The 17614-nt window shown below is 33.2% G+C and overlaps 1 protein-coding gene across 1 annotated transcript; it reads right to left on the reverse strand.

Annotated features, from left to right (window-relative positions):
• Positions 1 to 1193: 1193 nt before the first annotated feature.
• LOC121225100 (uncharacterized) lies at positions 1194 to 3384 on the reverse strand. The gene is made up of 4 exons (XM_041109034.1): positions 2787 to 3384; positions 2046 to 2474; positions 1641 to 1959; positions 1194 to 1403 (listed from the first exon to the last, which is right to left on the reverse strand). Exons 1-4 carry the CDS (start codon positions 3189 to 3191, stop codon positions 1267 to 1269), a joined length of 1290 nt encoding a protein of 429 aa, XP_040964968.1. The 5' UTR covers positions 3192 to 3384; the 3' UTR covers positions 1194 to 1266.
• Positions 3385 to 17614: the final 14230 nt, after the last annotated feature.

Raw genomic sequence — 17614 nt, forward strand, 5'->3', positions numbered from 1 at the left:
CGAAAAATTTAGATAAAAATATTAAGTTTAAAAATAGGTTTGAATAAAAAATATTAAATTTATTTAAAAATATGAGCTAAATTCGGGTTTGAGCATTTAGAATTTTTGATTTGATTAATTTTTAAGTTTGTAATATATTATATTATATTATATTTATATGTTATATAATTTAGAATACATTAAAAAAATAAAACTATATTAAATATATATTATTATTCTAATATAAAACATTAAAATAATGTTAAGATAACTATATAAAAATTTTCTATAAATAAAAAGTATATAAAATTATTAAATATTAAAATAAAATAAAATAAATATCTTTTTAAAAAATTTAAAAATAATATGTCGGCCTAAAATGGATTTGGATTTATCTTTTACAAATATAGACATATTTGAATAAAATTTTAAATTCATATTTCGAGTAAAATCGAACTTGGACAAGCATAAAATATATTAATAATATGCTAAAGCCCAATCTGATCTAGTTCATGAACAACTCTAATAAGATAGCTAGGCTCCTTGTACTTGGTCAGCATAGGTAGAAAATGAGACTGCTTTCTCTCTTCATTGATTGTAACAAAGCGTGCTTTCAAATGGTTTTTAGGCTTTGGTTCCAAAGTGACGCGTACTTTCGAATGAAACGTGCTTTATGATATTTTCTGAACATTTATAATAGTATCAAGTGCTATTCCTATTTTGGCATTTCTAATTTCTAGAGTTTTAGCCCCAGTTAAAAAGGATCTATAAAAACTTTTTAGTTATGAATTGGGTATAGAACCAATAGGCGATGCTTGGTTACAATTTCGAATCCATTTTTATATGTTTGCTCTAGTTTTTGTTGTTTTTTTTTTATGTTGAAACGGTTTTTCTTTATCCATAGGCAATGAGTTTCGATGTATTAGGGATACCTGTATTCATAAAAGCTTTTATTTTCATGCTTATCTTAATTGTTAGTTTAGTTTATGCATGGGAAAAAGGAGCATTAAAATGATCTTAATTCCTGAATATTCAGATAATAAAAAGAAAGAAAAAAGTAAAAATACTAATAACATTGAGTATCGATTCTATCTAATTTCCCTTAGTTTACTTTGATGAAGGCTTGAAGTAAAGAGTTTGTATTGTACCACTTTATTTGGACTTTGGTTCCGTTTGAACAGATCCCTTGAAGTAAAGAATTTTGTAAAAGTCTGTTTAAAAGAGAAGTTTCCTTAAAATTCCCAAATATATATTACATAGATACGTACAATGTGTGTCTCAAAGAAATTAAAGGCTAACAATGGTCTTTCCAAGCAACCATAAAACAAGCGATAACTCAAGGCCAAAAATGGTGTGGAGTGTGCTCCTATCTAGTACGAACCCATAGATTGTTATCCCAGCTCGATTGTTCTCAAAATAAGTCACTGTCATCAACCAAGAATGAAACAGACCAATATCATCAAGCAACTCAACACATATACTACTGCTATGTTCATGTTGACATTGTAACAACCGAGTTTCAAGACGTCTATCTCGAGTCACCCTATGCATCGGGATCTAGCCGTCGCTTCCAAATACACTAAAATCCCGATAGGCAATGAGAAGGAAATGTCCTAAAACCCAATCGTTACATGTAATGTTCTTCGGAGTGACATTATTACCTAGAGCTTGTCTCTTTTGGAATGAAAGGGTACTATAAGCATAAGACGGGATTATCTTGTTGTTGTCTATGTCATCTTCATCACCAACGTCATCTCCATCGTCCGATTCACCATCCGTACCCACATGAGGGAAAGGTTGACGGCTCTGAATGACAGACGGACTCCTCGGCATATCATCTTCGTTCGCATTGAGTGAATCTAATGTTGCACAAGCATGCCACTTTGCCGCTAGGCATGTAATAGCTTGTGCTTTGTGAGTTATTTTCGTTGCACTTCGTAATAATATACAGAGTCCAGTGAGGAGAGTTATAGAACACAACTACAACAACAAAAAAGGGCACTCATCCAACAATGTGTTAACCGTTTTGATCCGAAAATCTCATGGATAGATAAATGAACACTTACAGCAAGTTCTCCAGCTTTAAAAAAATTCAGTGCAGAAGTAGCCTTTGTAGTGATAAGCAAAGAAGTGAATTGGCTGCCAGTGATCAAGATCAGGCAACATATTATAAACGCGCGATATCGATGGCTGATGATCCTACTACCAGGTTCGAAGATGACCAACATCAGAATCAATTGGAAAACCTGAGCAAAGTCGCGGAGTCGGAGAACCTGGAGATTGCAAATAAGGTGGAAAAGAACACACACAAGGAAGAAGACACTCGTCCGGTAAAGCCATGAGCACAGCTCCGTAATGCAGGCAACCGTGTCACTGAGCCAGACAATGCCTAGGAAAGGAATTTGTGAAGCACCTGAGGCATACCACCATACTTTGTATGCAGTCTCAGCTATGAAACATGGAAGAACAAAGACTGCTACAATTTTCAGTGATCTCTGCATATATTATACAGTAAAATTCAATCACATTAATCTATGAATTGAAAGTTTTTTTCAATATCATCCAAAAGGAAGCAACCTAGCATTCTACATTTTCTTGTAGCCATATGAAATTGAAATTCTCAAAGGAACTGAAACTACAAAATTCTAAACGTTCTTACCTATCAATAACGAAAGATTCAGACAATAACAAAAAAAAACCAGAAATTCATTCAAATCCACATATGAAAACTATTCTAAAAATTGCAATTTAAAGAAACAAAAAAAAAAGGTCATGAATTTGAAGGGAAAGAATGAAAGAATACTTACATTGAGCTGACCAGTGTATCCTTTCCTGACAGCTTCACTTTCAACATAAAGCTTATCAAAAAACAAGAACCGTTTCAAACCATATGTCTTGACAAACCTCGTCAAACAAACAAAAGACAAAGCTGAAACACTGCTCAAAGACAGCTGAACCACCGAATCATAAGGCCTTGCATGTTTAGCATCACAAGTGGAACAAGCCAACCAAAAATGAGACACAGATGGGACAACAAGCCCCAAAAATATGAACAAAAACCAAGACAAACAAGTTGTCCAAATGTTTGATTGATCAACACACATCCATTTTAGGTATGTTCTAAAGCTTTGTAACTCATCTTTTGCATGAGATATGCTTCTTGTGAACTTCTTAGTCCCATCATCCACCAAAGGTTCCATGGTGTCTCCCATCAAGGGGATTTGTGGGAGAATTTGAAGAGTTTGGGGGGAGGGGGAGGGGGGATTTGTAAGTTTTGTTGGATTTAAGAGGGGAGGATGTTGTGATCCAATCAGAGGATAACAAGTGTTGGAATCGAGAGAGAAAAGAGGACTCAACTTTTCTTCTATTTTCCAGGAAAAAGTTTTGGGAAAAATCTATCAGAAAAATTATTTTCTTTTTTTTCCTGGTTTTGACTGTACATTACAATTATACAATTATTTTATAATAATCATTCTTAATTGTGATTTTCTGTCTAAATCTGACGTTGGTCCTCAGATCAAGCAGGCATTGTTGAAATTATACCTGAAAATTAAACGATCTAATCTAATCTATTTACATTATATTATTTTTTATTAAAAATTTATCAAAAAATGTTGATTTTTTTTAAAAAAAATTTACTCGACTAAGTTGATTTTCAGAAAAATTACGGGATTAGGTCGAAAAAATAAAAACACTTCTAGCTAGAAGCATTTTCAGCGGATTTACAGAAAAATGCTTCTAGCTGGAAGCGTTTCCCATAACTGCTACCCCACCCCAACGGTCAGAAATCCCCAATGGCTCCCCCAACTCTAACGGCTATTTCAAAGCCGTTTACCCCCTACGTCTCTTTTCCTTTCCTATATAAACCCCCTAAATTCTATTCTTTTTCAATTCAATCTCATCTCAACTTTCTCTCACATTCTCAATTTTCTCTCAAATCTCTTTTAAAGTTCTCTCAATTCTTTCTTGATTCTCACTCAATTTTTATTCCTCTCTCAACTCTTTTTTTTTTATTAAAATTTTAATAAGGTTTTCTTAAATTAATTTTTTTCATATTTATTGAAATTAGTAAGGTCAAAGTCTCTAATTCGCTTGGATGACAAGCACATTTCGGTCGATTAATTGCAAATGGTAAGACGTTTTTTTACTATATTTAATCTAATTTAATTTAAATATTTTGTTATTATACTGAAAGTTAATATTTTGTATTTTTTTATATATAATCGAAAGATTAGATTTTGGAGACATATATTCGTATTCTACTCGTTCCTCCATCGTCTTTAATCAAACCATATTTGAGAGATGTGAGATTTTTGCACGTAGCCCGTATGGGTAGAGGGTGTAAATTTGACCCTACACTTATAAGCATGTTCGTGGAAAGGTGGAGACTTGAGACGCACACATTCTATCTTCCATGCGGCGAGTGTAGTATCACACTCAAGGACGTGCAGTTACAACTTGAGTTATCGGTGGATGGGTCGATAGTGACTGGGTCAATTGTCGCGGTCGATTAGAAAGATGTATGCGTGCAACTTTTAGGAAGGGTCTCAGGCATGATTTATTGAGCTTGGATAGATATGAATTGGTTGAAAAAAAATTTGGTGGGCTCGATGAGGAATCGGATGAAGTTTAAAGAGAACAACACGCTCGGACGTACATCCTTATGATCATCGAGGGTCTCCTAATACCTAATAAATCATGAAATCTTGTCAATTTAAGGTAACTGCTAAAACTTGTAGACTTTAGAGAAGCAAGCAAACTTAGTTGGGGGTCAGCTGTATGGGCAACATTGTATCGGGAGATGTGTCGGGCGACGAAACCACAGAAAATTAAAATCGGTGGTTATATGCTACTGCTACAATCATTGGAGTGGTATCGACTTCTATTTTTACATCCTCGAGCGGACTACCTTTATACATTCCCACTCATAACAAGGTTAAATTCATTAAAGAATATATTTATCATAATAAAATTATTTCAATTTTAAATTAATGTGTTAACATATTATTTCAATAGATGGAACCATGGGTCAAGTTATGTGAGACTACCGGAGGAGCTTCAAGATGTACGACTTATGTTAGATCAACGACCGGAAGTGGAGGTATGTGTTTTTTAAATTTGAATTATATAATATTAACGTATATCTAATTAATAGTATATATAATTAAATTTTTTATTATTTTAATATAGTTTGAGTAGACGCCATACTCCGATATGAGAATTTAAGAATGCATCTCGTTTGAATTCTTGGTGAATCCCAACATCTGGCACGTGAAGGTGCCACTGGTAGTGTACGCTACGGTGGAAATGCACGAATTAGATGTAGTTATGCCACAGTTTAGGTTTAGGCAAATGATTCCGCCAACACCCTAAGACATTGAAGATCTGCACCATATTGACTTGCGGGGGAGAATCGATGAAATTGGCCTACATTTCACGCGGAATATATCAACGTTTGGAACCATAGGTAAAACTTTTTACCTACTCGCGAACTCATTATTGCTCGGGAGTTAGCCTACGGTTCAGAGTACATGTCATGGTTTAGACACCATGACAAGCCATATCTACTAGCGGAAGAGACGAAGGGTAGGCAACGTTATGAGAAGAGACCACGATGAACGCCTAGGCATCCAAGGTCTGGAACAGCTGTCGAGTTGGATCCATCATCTACACCAATGCAAGGACATGCATTGATGACCGCACCACCCCCCGATCAGTATGGCTCGACTTATTTTGATGTTTTCACTAACCCCGTCATTTTTATATAAGCACCACATCTTGCACCATATTTGTTTGTTTCTACATTGACTTCAAGTATTATTTTTGGACCACCACCTCCATCACACACATATTACACGTCGATGCCATCAACATTTCAGATGACAACAATTCTGACGGTGACGTATAGGCCATCTATATTTGGGGCACTGGCGAAAAGTCTGATTATTCTGCCATCGGTGTATGAGACACAATATGGTTATACACCTATGTTGATGGTGTCACAAACACCTCCAGAATCATTGTTCCACCAAGGTGGACCATCTTCACAACTAGTTGTGTAACAGCCCATTTTTAGTGGTGTGTCAGAAACAGTGATTTTAGGACCACAATTTCGATGAATGAATTATTATTTTGTTATTTATTTAATTTCCACGGGATTATATTAAGGTCGTATTAAAGTTTCGTTAAGAAATTTTGATGTTTAAACAGATAATTAGATAAAAAGGACTAAATTGTAAAAGGTGTAAAAGTTAAATTGTATTAGTTAAAGGGGTCAAATGGCTATGAAATTTTAATTTAATGGACTTTAATGATAAATAGACCATTTAATTAGTTAGTGGATAGTTATGGATAATTTTTTATTGAAAATTTGATAATTTTTAAAGGTTAAAATGGTAATTGAATAATTAAAAGAAAATTTAAGTAAAGAAAGATGAAACAAAGTCATCATCTTCTTTCTTTAATTTTTTTCAACCAAAAATCCATGGGAGGAGAGCTTGAAGTTCCAGCTAGGGTTTAATTTATGCATGTAAGTGAATTCAAGCTCTGTTTTTATTGATTTTTATGTTTTTGAGTTCGTTTTAGCTTAATCTAGCTAGCCCGAGGATTAATTTGCAAAAATGTTGAAGATTGAGGGAATTTCCATGGATTTTTTTGAATTATTTTTTATGTTAGTTGATAGATTATGAATCTTTATTGTAAAATAAACATGTTTTGTTAAGTGATTTTCGGTGAAATTATATTTAGGGATTAAATTGTTAAAAGTATAAATTCATGGATTTTATTGTGAAATGTTGGTAATAATAGGTTGTTTCAAGGTCCCTTGTAACTTTGGTTAAGTTGGATTTAGGTTAAAATGGTTAGATTTAAAGTTATGAGCTTATGGACTAAATTGTGAAAAGTTAAAATGTTAGGGGGAATTCATAATTTTTCATAAATATGAATTATGGATTAAATTGAATTCTAAAGGTACTTAATTTATTGAAATTATCGATTTATATCAAGATAAATCACAATCGGGCTTAAATCGAGGAAAAACTAAAGCTTCAGATTAATTTGACTTTACTTCTACGCCCTAATTATCAAGGTAAGTTCGTATAAACTATGATCATTTTAATGTTAGTTAAAATGACTATTTGCTATGTTTTTTTAATATAAATGAATCAATATGTAAATGTATCCATGTTATGATGAATTGACGGATAACAAGTCCCGGTTGAACCTTAAGAATTCTTACGATACAATTGACATGTCATTAGAGATTTCATGTTTCGGGTGCTAGTCTTGAATGTCCTACTGATGGCTGAGGTCCTGAATTTATTGCGGATTCTCCACAACTCGTGTGGGTAGCATCATGTAGCTTACATTCCGACCTACAGCTCGTGTGAGCATTGATGTAAAGAAAAGGTTACGGTTATATGTAAATGCACACTATGTGTGAGCTTTTCTGAGTATCCGATGTAATTCTAGATGGTTGAACGGGTAAGAAAAGGAAATGAAATGGTAAGTATGCAAATGGATTGAATGATGATATTATGAAAATATTTATGAGCTAAAGGATGTTATCTACATATAGAAATTTACTTATCTTATGGTTGAATTCATTTGTATCATGAACAAGTGTACTAACTTGTGAATTTGATGATGTTGTATAGGCTTAAGCTAAGCTTATGGTATTGGTAATGATTTATGCTTAATCTATGAATTGTAAAAATGACATGGCAAGTTATGTTTAAGTTTATACGAGCTTACTAAGCACTTGTTGCTCACGTAGTTTTTTTCCTTTGTTTTGTAGATTATCAGAAGCTCGACCGGTTGAAAGCTTGTCGGAGACCTATCACACTATCTAACAACTATTTCGGTAGATTTTGTGTATTTTGGCCAAGGTTAATAATGGCATGTATAGGGTCTTGTAATATATGTTTTGGTGTGTTTAAGCTTTTGAAGTTGTGTTGGTTTGGTGCACTTTGATGCCTTGCTAAATTATGTCATTTTGGTCACTTTCAAGTGCTTGCATTTAAAGTATTTGTTGGTGTGTTTGTAGTGTTATGAAAAAGGTCAAATGTGGTGTTATGTGGTAGCCAAGGAACTAAGCTTTTATACTTGCAATATGGCAATGTTGAAGTATTTTGATAATATATGTTTTGATACAATTGTGGTGCCTTTGAATGACATATTGGTTAGGTGATTTAGGATATTTGAAATGGTATGTTTATGTGTGTTTGGATAGTGTTTGAATCCCTTAAATGTGTGTTCAAATGGTTTGAATGGTTAATTATGAAATGGATTTGAAATGGCTTGTTTTTAGGTAAATTTTGGGTTCACACGGCTTGGGATACGGGCTATCACACAACCGTGTGACACACATGGCCTGGTGACATCTTAGTGCTTCAAGTTATTGAGTTACACAGCCTAGCACACGGGCGTGTGGGGCAACTCAGTGAGTTACACAAGTGAGAACACGGGTTGGGACACAGCCATGTGTCGCTTGTTCGAATGTTACACGGCCTAAGGTGATGTCACACAGCCGTGTGACCCCTGTTTTCTAAATTTTGCAATTTTTTCTTAAAACTTCTATTTTATTACAAATTAGTCCTGAATTGTTTCAAAGCTATTTTTAAGGCTTCGAAGGCTCGGTTTAGGGACAAAATGCATGAGATTGAATGGTTTATAATATGAGTTTAATTTATTTAAATATTATAATGTTAAATGTTTTCGATTGTACGGTAATGCTTCACAACCCTAATTCGGTGATGGAGACGGGTTAGGGGTGTTACAAGTTGTTCCTAGAATAGAAGATACACGATGGCAACCGAGGATCACTCTGCAATCAACTACGGATGAAGGCGAATAATATGAGAGGCTGAGACCACAACGTGTACTTGAAGGTAGACGTAACGATAAAAATGAGGAAGTCGGTATATAGCTTGGACGAAGAAGAAATATGACTCGCAACTGACAACCACCCCGTTGTGGTACACATAGGAGCGAACAAAACTCGATTCGACTTGAAAAAATCAAAAAAATGTTCAAATTTCGAGTTAAATGAATCGAGTTGTTCGAGTCAACTCAATTTTTTTTCAAATTTCGAGTTCGAATCGAGTTTAATTTTTGAATTCGAATAAACCGAATATCAAAGTATAATATTTTACATTTTTACCCCAAGCTCTCAAACCTTTTTACTTTACCCCCTAATACTTTTACTCCCTCCCACTTTCTCTTAAAACTTTTACTCCCCTCCCATCTCACCCCCATCTACCCCAAACCGATTTCCCCCCCATTTTTTTGAATATTCCCCCATTGACTTTCCTCCCAAAATTTTACTCCCCCAACTCTCAAAACTTTTTATTTTACCCTTAAATTTTTACTTTTCACCTTTTACCCCTAAATAAAAAATCATACAAAAAAATCTCTAAACTTAAATAATAATTTTATTTATATATACTATTTATATTATTAAATTAAATTTTACATTTTGTACTATTTATATTATTGAATTGTTTAATCATATTAAATCTTTATAAATTTTTGTTAAAATTGAATTATTGATGATGCCATAAAATATTTGAGTTAAAATTTTATATTGGTATCAATTTCATATTTTATCTTTAAAATAACTTTTATTGAAAAATTATTTTTTTTATATTTAATATATTTTTAATTTCAAAATACATAGTGACAAAAATCAGAAGATAATTGAAGCAACTAAGCAAGCAAAAAAGTTAACCCGTATATAAAATATTAATAAATTTTATTATTGTGGGAAAATTTGATTACAGTGGTGACAGTGGTTATAAGGACCCAAAGTCATTCTTTTAAATTTAACTTGAACAAATATATTCGACACGATTCAAGAAAATTTCAAATTGAGTTAGGATGATAAAATAGGATTCGTCAATTCGATTAACTCGAAATTTTTTCATTCGATTAGATCGAACGCTTGCGCCTAGGTACACATTCTGATCGAGGATATGAATGATTTTTTTTTGTACTTCTCAAGTAAATTTTAATTGTTTAGCTAAGTTATAGTCGATAAGATTGTAACGATATTGGATATGAAATGTTTTTAAATAAATATCATTTTAAAATCAAAATTGGTTGTCATTGCCATTTTATATTGTTAAATCAAGTCTACATGAGAAAAATGGAACAAAGTTGTATATTGTATTTCTCTCTATAGTATAATAAAAATGCATATTTAAAAATTAAAAAAATTTTGAGTATGGATGAAAAAATCAACAAATAAGTTTTGGTTAAAAATTAATAAATCAGTTAATGAGGTATTGTCCTTATAATATCTCATCGGTGTGGACATGACAATATTGTATACCCTAGGTAGATGTCGGTCGACCTTTTGGTTTGTAATGCAATGACTTATTGGGTAACAACTTGAATGGAGCGCTCGATACCGGCAACCACGTACTTTTATCTGGGGCCGATGGGAATACATTTCTCCACATGTTATACATGTGTTCTAGTTTATCATCATGTATTGTTTCATCTACGATATGTACATTTTGTCCACAAAGCTTTGTGATCTAAACTTACGGAGGAACATGCTGCAATTGCATAAGCACATGGGAAACGAAGTGCATCAAATCTCCCACAGTTGTAGGTCAGTTGTCTCCGATGTACATGGTACGCTCCCCCGATAATACCTTGATTGGGTCTGTCGAACTCTGTAACTCGAAACAAAAGGTCTTTGCATGAGTGACACACTAGATGCATACAGTTCGCTCGTACTGTAGCCTTCCTAATTTCTTTCATAATGTCCTTGCACCAAACATGGTCGTCCTTCATCTGTCCAACATATTTTTTCATTCACTTTGGAAAAAGTTCTGCCAAATGAAAATATGTTTCTTTCACAACCAAAGTTATCGACAAATAATGTGTTCCCTTCAATACAGAATTGATGCATTCCATTAAGTTTGTCATCATATGCCCATATCGTAAACCCTCATCATATGATTGTGTCTACTAATTGAAGGGTATGTTAGAGAGGTACCTTACCCCGACACTATTAATGGCCTGTAAGTTTTCCAACATTTCATGAAAATGGTGTTTGACGAGCTCATACCCTGTCGAGAAAAGTGAATAGTTTATTCATAATGCCCAACATCTGCTGGCCAGTTAAATATTAAACAATTGAAATAGTGGCAAATACATACCCATGTTAACCACTTGTGCGCGCTGAGCTTCAAATTCGTACTATCTGTGGTAGTTCACCGCAACATGTCTTAAACAATACTTATGGTGTGTTCGGTCCCAAAGGCTTCTCTATCATTCAATTGTGGCCAGTATTCCAAGTCCCTTGTCAAAGATGACACATACATCGAGTTGGGGGCAAACATACCTCCTCAACCTAGACAAGAAGAAATCTCAATCATTTGCCTTCTTTGACGACATTATTGCAAAGAAAATTGGCAGGATTTTTTTATTTTCATCCTGTGCCACAACCGAAAACAACAATCGATACGTATATCTCCCGTTAATAAAGGGACCGTCGATTTGTACTAGTGGCTTGCAGTATTGGAATGCTTTTCGACATTGCTTGAAAGCCCAGAAGAAATGATGGAACACTCAACATCTATGGACAAACCGATTATGATAATACACAGGCATTATTTGTAGATCGGTTAACTCATCCCACCCATTATGTATCTTCTCCAATGCCTTCTACTTTGCAATCTATGCCTTGTGGTATGATGGTGTGTAATCGTACTAGCTACAGATATTTACAATTAAAACCGACACAACAATCATTGGACTTGTTTTCACCATATTTAGTATTATTTTCAGGATCATCTCCGAACCCAATTTCAGATGATCTTGTGAAATACTTGCAACAACACGAGTATGTTAAAATTAGGAATTCTATACCCCAAATATAAGAAAATCTTAACGCAGTACCTATGATAACACACGTATGCGGAACAATATATTTTTTATGGCCTATAACCCCTTCCTCTTATTAACAGAAACCATGATTTCCATGCACATTTCGTTTTGAATTTGTCAGATCGGGATTTAACAACATGGAAGTTTATCCCATTTTTTAAGTTGTATCACTTCATTGCAGTGAAAAAACCATCTTTAGAGGAAAACTCCTTCCCCACTTCTAAATCACCCGAATTCAACAACGAACTCCCATAGCTCGATCTTTTGTGTGGGAATTTTACAAACTCCAACCCATCTTCTACTAAAAGGTCCACATTATGCATGTAGGTCGGTGGTGAGTACGTCATGAACTGTGAATCTTCTTCGACATATCCGTCCGGACCTTCACCATCTGAACCTCCATCTTTTAGTTTAGTTGGAACCAGCTTTGGGTCAGAAAATAATGCAATTTCTAAACCATCAGCCCCAGGCTTCCAGATTGGATTGGCATCAGATTCAGTGCCCTCTTCATTCTCAGCCCCACCAGCATCTCCGGGGTTGGAAATCCCCTCGTCGGTGGATGTCATAGGGAGCACATCATCCCTTATTGTATAGTTCTCGAAACAACCAAACCACCTATTGATTGCCAACCGTTGGAACTTGATGTCATTCTCCTATAGGTGTTCCCAGTATTGAACATCGGCTGATCGAAGCTGAAATAAAAACCACTAACTGAGTGTCGCGTGGGGGTCCAGTATTATTGGTTACTGCCAAACCCTGTAAGATTTCCCACTTTCAACTCTTACAATTTCCCACTCACCCATCATATATCTCGGGATTCTTGAGATAATATTTTCTAAAAAATTCTGATCGACCTCAACCTCCCCTAAGCTATAGGTGATCAAAACTCAGTTGCATTCGAAAAAATTGAAAAATTTTACAAACTAAAAGTTAATCGAATTGAGTAGTTCAAGCTTTGATTTTGAATCGAATTAAATTTTACAATTTGAATAATTCAAATATACGATTTTTGTAAATATCAAATTAAATAATGTTAACTTTACAAGTCAAAAAATATAAAAAAGTCTAAAGAATATATAAAAAAATTTAAAAATATAAAAACCCCTAAATCCTAAAACATTAAAACCTACAAAATCTTAACCCTAAATTACTTTAACAAAAATCAAAATCCTAACCCTCAAAAAAGAACCTTACCAAAAGAAAAATGCATCCAGCTGAAAGGTTTTCCTACAAATCCATTGAAAACGCTTTCAGTTGGAAGAGTTTTCGTATTTTTGGCCTAATCCCGTAATTTTTCAAAAACCAGCCTAATTCGATAATTTTTTTTTAAAAAAATCGACATTTTTTAGAACTTCATTCTCTGTTTGTTGAATATTGGCAATATCCCACATTAGGAAAAGATAGAAATGGAGGGGGTTTGGTTTGTTATATATAGAACCCCTCCCCCTTTGGTTGTATCATCCCAAAATCTTCTCCTTTGTAATATTTCTAGAAGAAATATTGATTTGGTAGTGTCCGAGGACGTAAGCTAAATTGGCCGAACCTCGTTAAATCTCTGGTATTTTATTTCTTATTTGTTTGCTTATATTTAATAGCTTTATGTTGGTTATATTTATTTAGTTATTATTGCTATAAATATCTAAGTGAGTTCTGTCTAGTTGTTGGGTTTTAAGCGGGACCATTTGTGACCCCTCCAATTTAACTGGGAATTTTCTTAGTATAATTGTTGGCATAATAATTATCTAAATATTTCTGATAATATTGTTATTAATATTATCGTCGCTTCCGCAACACTATTGACATCATTACTTTTACAATAATTAAAAAATATAAGTTGGAGTGAGTTTAAAAGAATATTATCTTTTAATTTAAAGATTAATAAAATTATAGGTAGGTTACCACAAAGATCCTTTTACTTCTTTTTGTTTTCTTTTCTTGTCATTTTTATGTGTTTTTTTATGGCTATTGGTATCAAGGATGCTTTCAACATGGAAGTACTATCAATGAAACAGTAGAACTTGAGTTTGAGATGTTGGACTTAATTAGCAATTGAAGTTAAAGTGAATGAAGGGATTTGAGAACTTTCTTAGTTGGTTATTATTGATTGTGTGACATCTAGAGCCCGCTTTTTACTATTATTAGTATGGTTCCCTACCAAGTTTCTTGTTGGATTAATTGTTCTTTTATGAGTAAATTTTGAAGGTTCAAATATATTTTAAGTCTTCATACTTTTCATGTGTTTAGAAGTTAGTCTTCATATTTTTAATTTTAATAATTTAGTTCCTTTATTTTTTAAATTTAAAAATTAAGATTTAATTGTTAATACTATCAAATTCGATGGATTGCCGTTTTGAAATTTAAAAAAAAATACTCACAGGGTAACTATGTAAAAAAAAAACATTGCAATGAATGTGAATTTAACAGATAATTTTAATGGTATTAATAACTCTTAAAAATTACATCATCATTTTAATCGAAATTAAGGTTTTGGGCTAACTAATAACATTAAAAAAGTCAAGGTACCAAATCATATCAAAAAGTTAAAATATAAAAATTAAATCTTAAATTTAAGCAAGACCAAAATAGAAATTTAATTATTATATAATTTATAAAAAAATAAATTTATTCCAACTCATCATACTAAAAGAAGTTTTTTGTTAGTATTGTTTAAGAAATCTAGGTCAAAAAACTAATTAGAGTAGTCAACAAAATTAACAATTTGGACTAAATATTATAAAATTAAGACCAAATTATTGTAGAATTTATGAATAAGAATTAAATCTTAATTTTAGGTATAATAGAGGGATCAAAAGTGATATTTGGCCATTATCCTATGAAAGACAAAAAAAATGAAAGTGGGAAGCAGGGCAAAGCCAAAATTTTTTTTAAAGGGGGCCGAATGAAATTTTAATTTTTAATAGTCTATATTTTTATAATTTTTAAAGAATTAAATCAAATTTTTATAATTTTAGGGGGGCCAAAGTACAATATTACTTTTACTAAGTTAAAATTTTAAAAAATTTTAAAGAGCCTAAATAACAAATTTCCATTTTAGGGGGGGTCGGGGCCCCTGCCAGCCCCCCTAGATTCGCCTCTAGTGGGAAGGTTCAAAACGACCTTTGAGTTATTGATAAAGAGACTTTAGCTGATTGAGAAGGAATTAGAAGATTATGAAGTAGGAGAAAATTTATTTTTGTTTGTGTTTGAAGGGTGAAAAAGAAAAGTCCCCATCAACAATCTTTAAATAATGGTTGCCACATAGGGATTATAGGTGTTTATGATCGTGAAACTGGCTTTAAGTATGATATTAATATATTTTATGTTTGCCAAAGTTTGGTTTAGTCTAGAATATGAACTTAAAATTTTTGTCTAAATCCGACTATATTTGTAAATGGTTGACCCAAATTCATTTTAGTACACACTCATATTGTTTTTAAAATTTTTTTTAAAAATTTATTTATAATATTTTAATTTAATATTTAATTATCTTAACATTTTTTATGTTTACATTATAGTAGTATTATATATTACTACAAATTTAATTTTTATGTGTTATAAATTACAAAAAAAATATAAAAATAACATAATAATGAGGCCGGTCAAGCCGAGCTTAGGCCTTGAATATTCAAGTGCAAGCCCAAGGACAACTCATATTTTAAATGAGATTATTATTTTTTGTTCAAGCCTATTTTTTGAACTTAATTTTTTACCTAAATGCTATCAAATTTTGAATGGACCTTCAAGCGTTATTCCAATTTGACCCTATTTTTTTTAATCCACAATATTACATTTTGAGTCAGATTATTTTTTTAATTAAAAAAATACCGATTGAACCATTAAAATTTAACAGTGTTAACATGACAATTTGACGTAGATAATGATTAAATGATGTGGCAAAAACAAAATGAAGAGTTGGCATTGTAGTCGAGGAAGTGGAAATCTAGAGTAAAGGAATGAAAAGAAAATATAGAAGCTTCATGCAAATAAAAAGAATAACCACATTCAAAGTCTATTGTGAGAAGGACGTACCAATTTATTAAAATACATTGTTATGTATAGGAAAATAGAGAATGGTCTCTGTTAGGGATCGGCCCGATTAAGCAACAAGTAACAAAAATAGCGGAATAAATTGAGAAATTGAACACACAAATTTAACGTGGAAAAACCCCTCCAAAGAAGATAAAAAACCACGGGCAAAGATAATTTTACTATAATAACAAAAGAACGAAGAGTACAAAAGATGGAGATAAAACTAAACCCCAAAAATAAAGAACCCTCAAAACGTAAATGTAAGAACCCATTCTTGCCCGGGCCCATACCAGTAAAATAAGCCCCAATAATAAAAACAAAAACAGTCCATTTTCAGCAAATTTAAGCACAAAACCCAATTATGCCAGCCCAATACAACCTTAGCCCACAACAAAAACTTTCAGCAGCAAAGGGAGCAAACCCTAACCCTCTCTAGCGCCGCATGCACGCCCCTGCCCTTGGGCGCCGCTCCAACTCCCCGCACGCCGCCGCCGCACTTTACCACGCTCGTCTGGCACCTGCAAAGAATTGAATGCAATAACAAATGAAGAAGCACGCGGGCAATAATAGTAGTTAATAGATAATAAGGAAGAGAAAAACATTTTCATTCGGCTATAAAAGCCCAAATCTCACCATTGTACTTTTTTTACTAACGCACATCAATTAATCAAAAATCAGAACACAGATTTTAAAGGTTAAAAATCTGATCGTTTTCTTTTTTTCTTTTTGTTTTTCTGTTTGTTGTTTTCTTTTTATTCTTATTTTTTTTTGTTCATCTCTTTTACAAATAGTTTTAACAATAAATATAGAATAGAAAGAAGGGGAAAGAAACGCACCTAGATCACGGTGGCTCCATCGACGGATGTCTTCTCGCCGTCGTCGGAATCGGGTCTTGAAGTGGGTTTAATGCTCCTTCGGTCCCTCGGATTGGAAGCCTGACTCTCTAATACGCCCCCATTTTCTTCGCCGTTGGCCTTTGGTCACGGTGGCACGAACGGCGGCTCTAAGGCCGAATTTTTGGGGAGAGTTGAGAGAATGAGGGTTTAGTTTTTTAGAAAAAAATGGCTGCAGGGTGACAGATTTTTGGGGTTTAAATGACAGGACAAAACTGCGCCGTTTAAGGGAAGAAGATCTGCGCATTATTGCCCTAATGGGTAATTTGCGCCTTTGGTCCCTCCAATCCTGCGGCGCATTCAAGGCAGCCTTTTATTTCATTTAATTTTGGCCGTATAATTTGACGCCCGTTCCAACCTAGTCCTGCGCCAGGCGACGCGCTTAAGGGACGGGGAATTCTCACAGTCAGTCCTTCGTGTCCTCAGCGCATTTCATTTCGGTCCCTCGCTCCATTTTTTTAATTTTTTTTATTATGTCCCTCAATTTTATTCTGATTCCGGTCATGCCCTTGACCTTTTAGCCTTTTATATATATATTCTTTAAAACTGTTTCTTTTATTATTTAGATTTTTTTATATACATTATTTTATTTCAAACTGTTTTAAATCAATTAGTATTTATCTCAAGTTTTATATTTTATTCATTTCAAATATATATATATATATATATGCACAGTATCTACTTTAGTTCACTGTTTTGTTTTAAAAAATTTCTCTTCCCTTTTTTATGTACTTATTTTAAGCTTTTATATGATATAAAATTTTTTTAGTTATTTATCTCAAGTACATAATATATTACTTTATCTTATATATATT

This window comes from Gossypium hirsutum, chromosome D13, assembly GCF_007990345.1.
Source record: "Gossypium hirsutum isolate 1008001.06 chromosome D13, Gossypium_hirsutum_v2.1, whole genome shotgun sequence".
NCBI classification, from domain to species: Eukaryota; Viridiplantae; Streptophyta; class Magnoliopsida; order Malvales; family Malvaceae; genus Gossypium; species Gossypium hirsutum.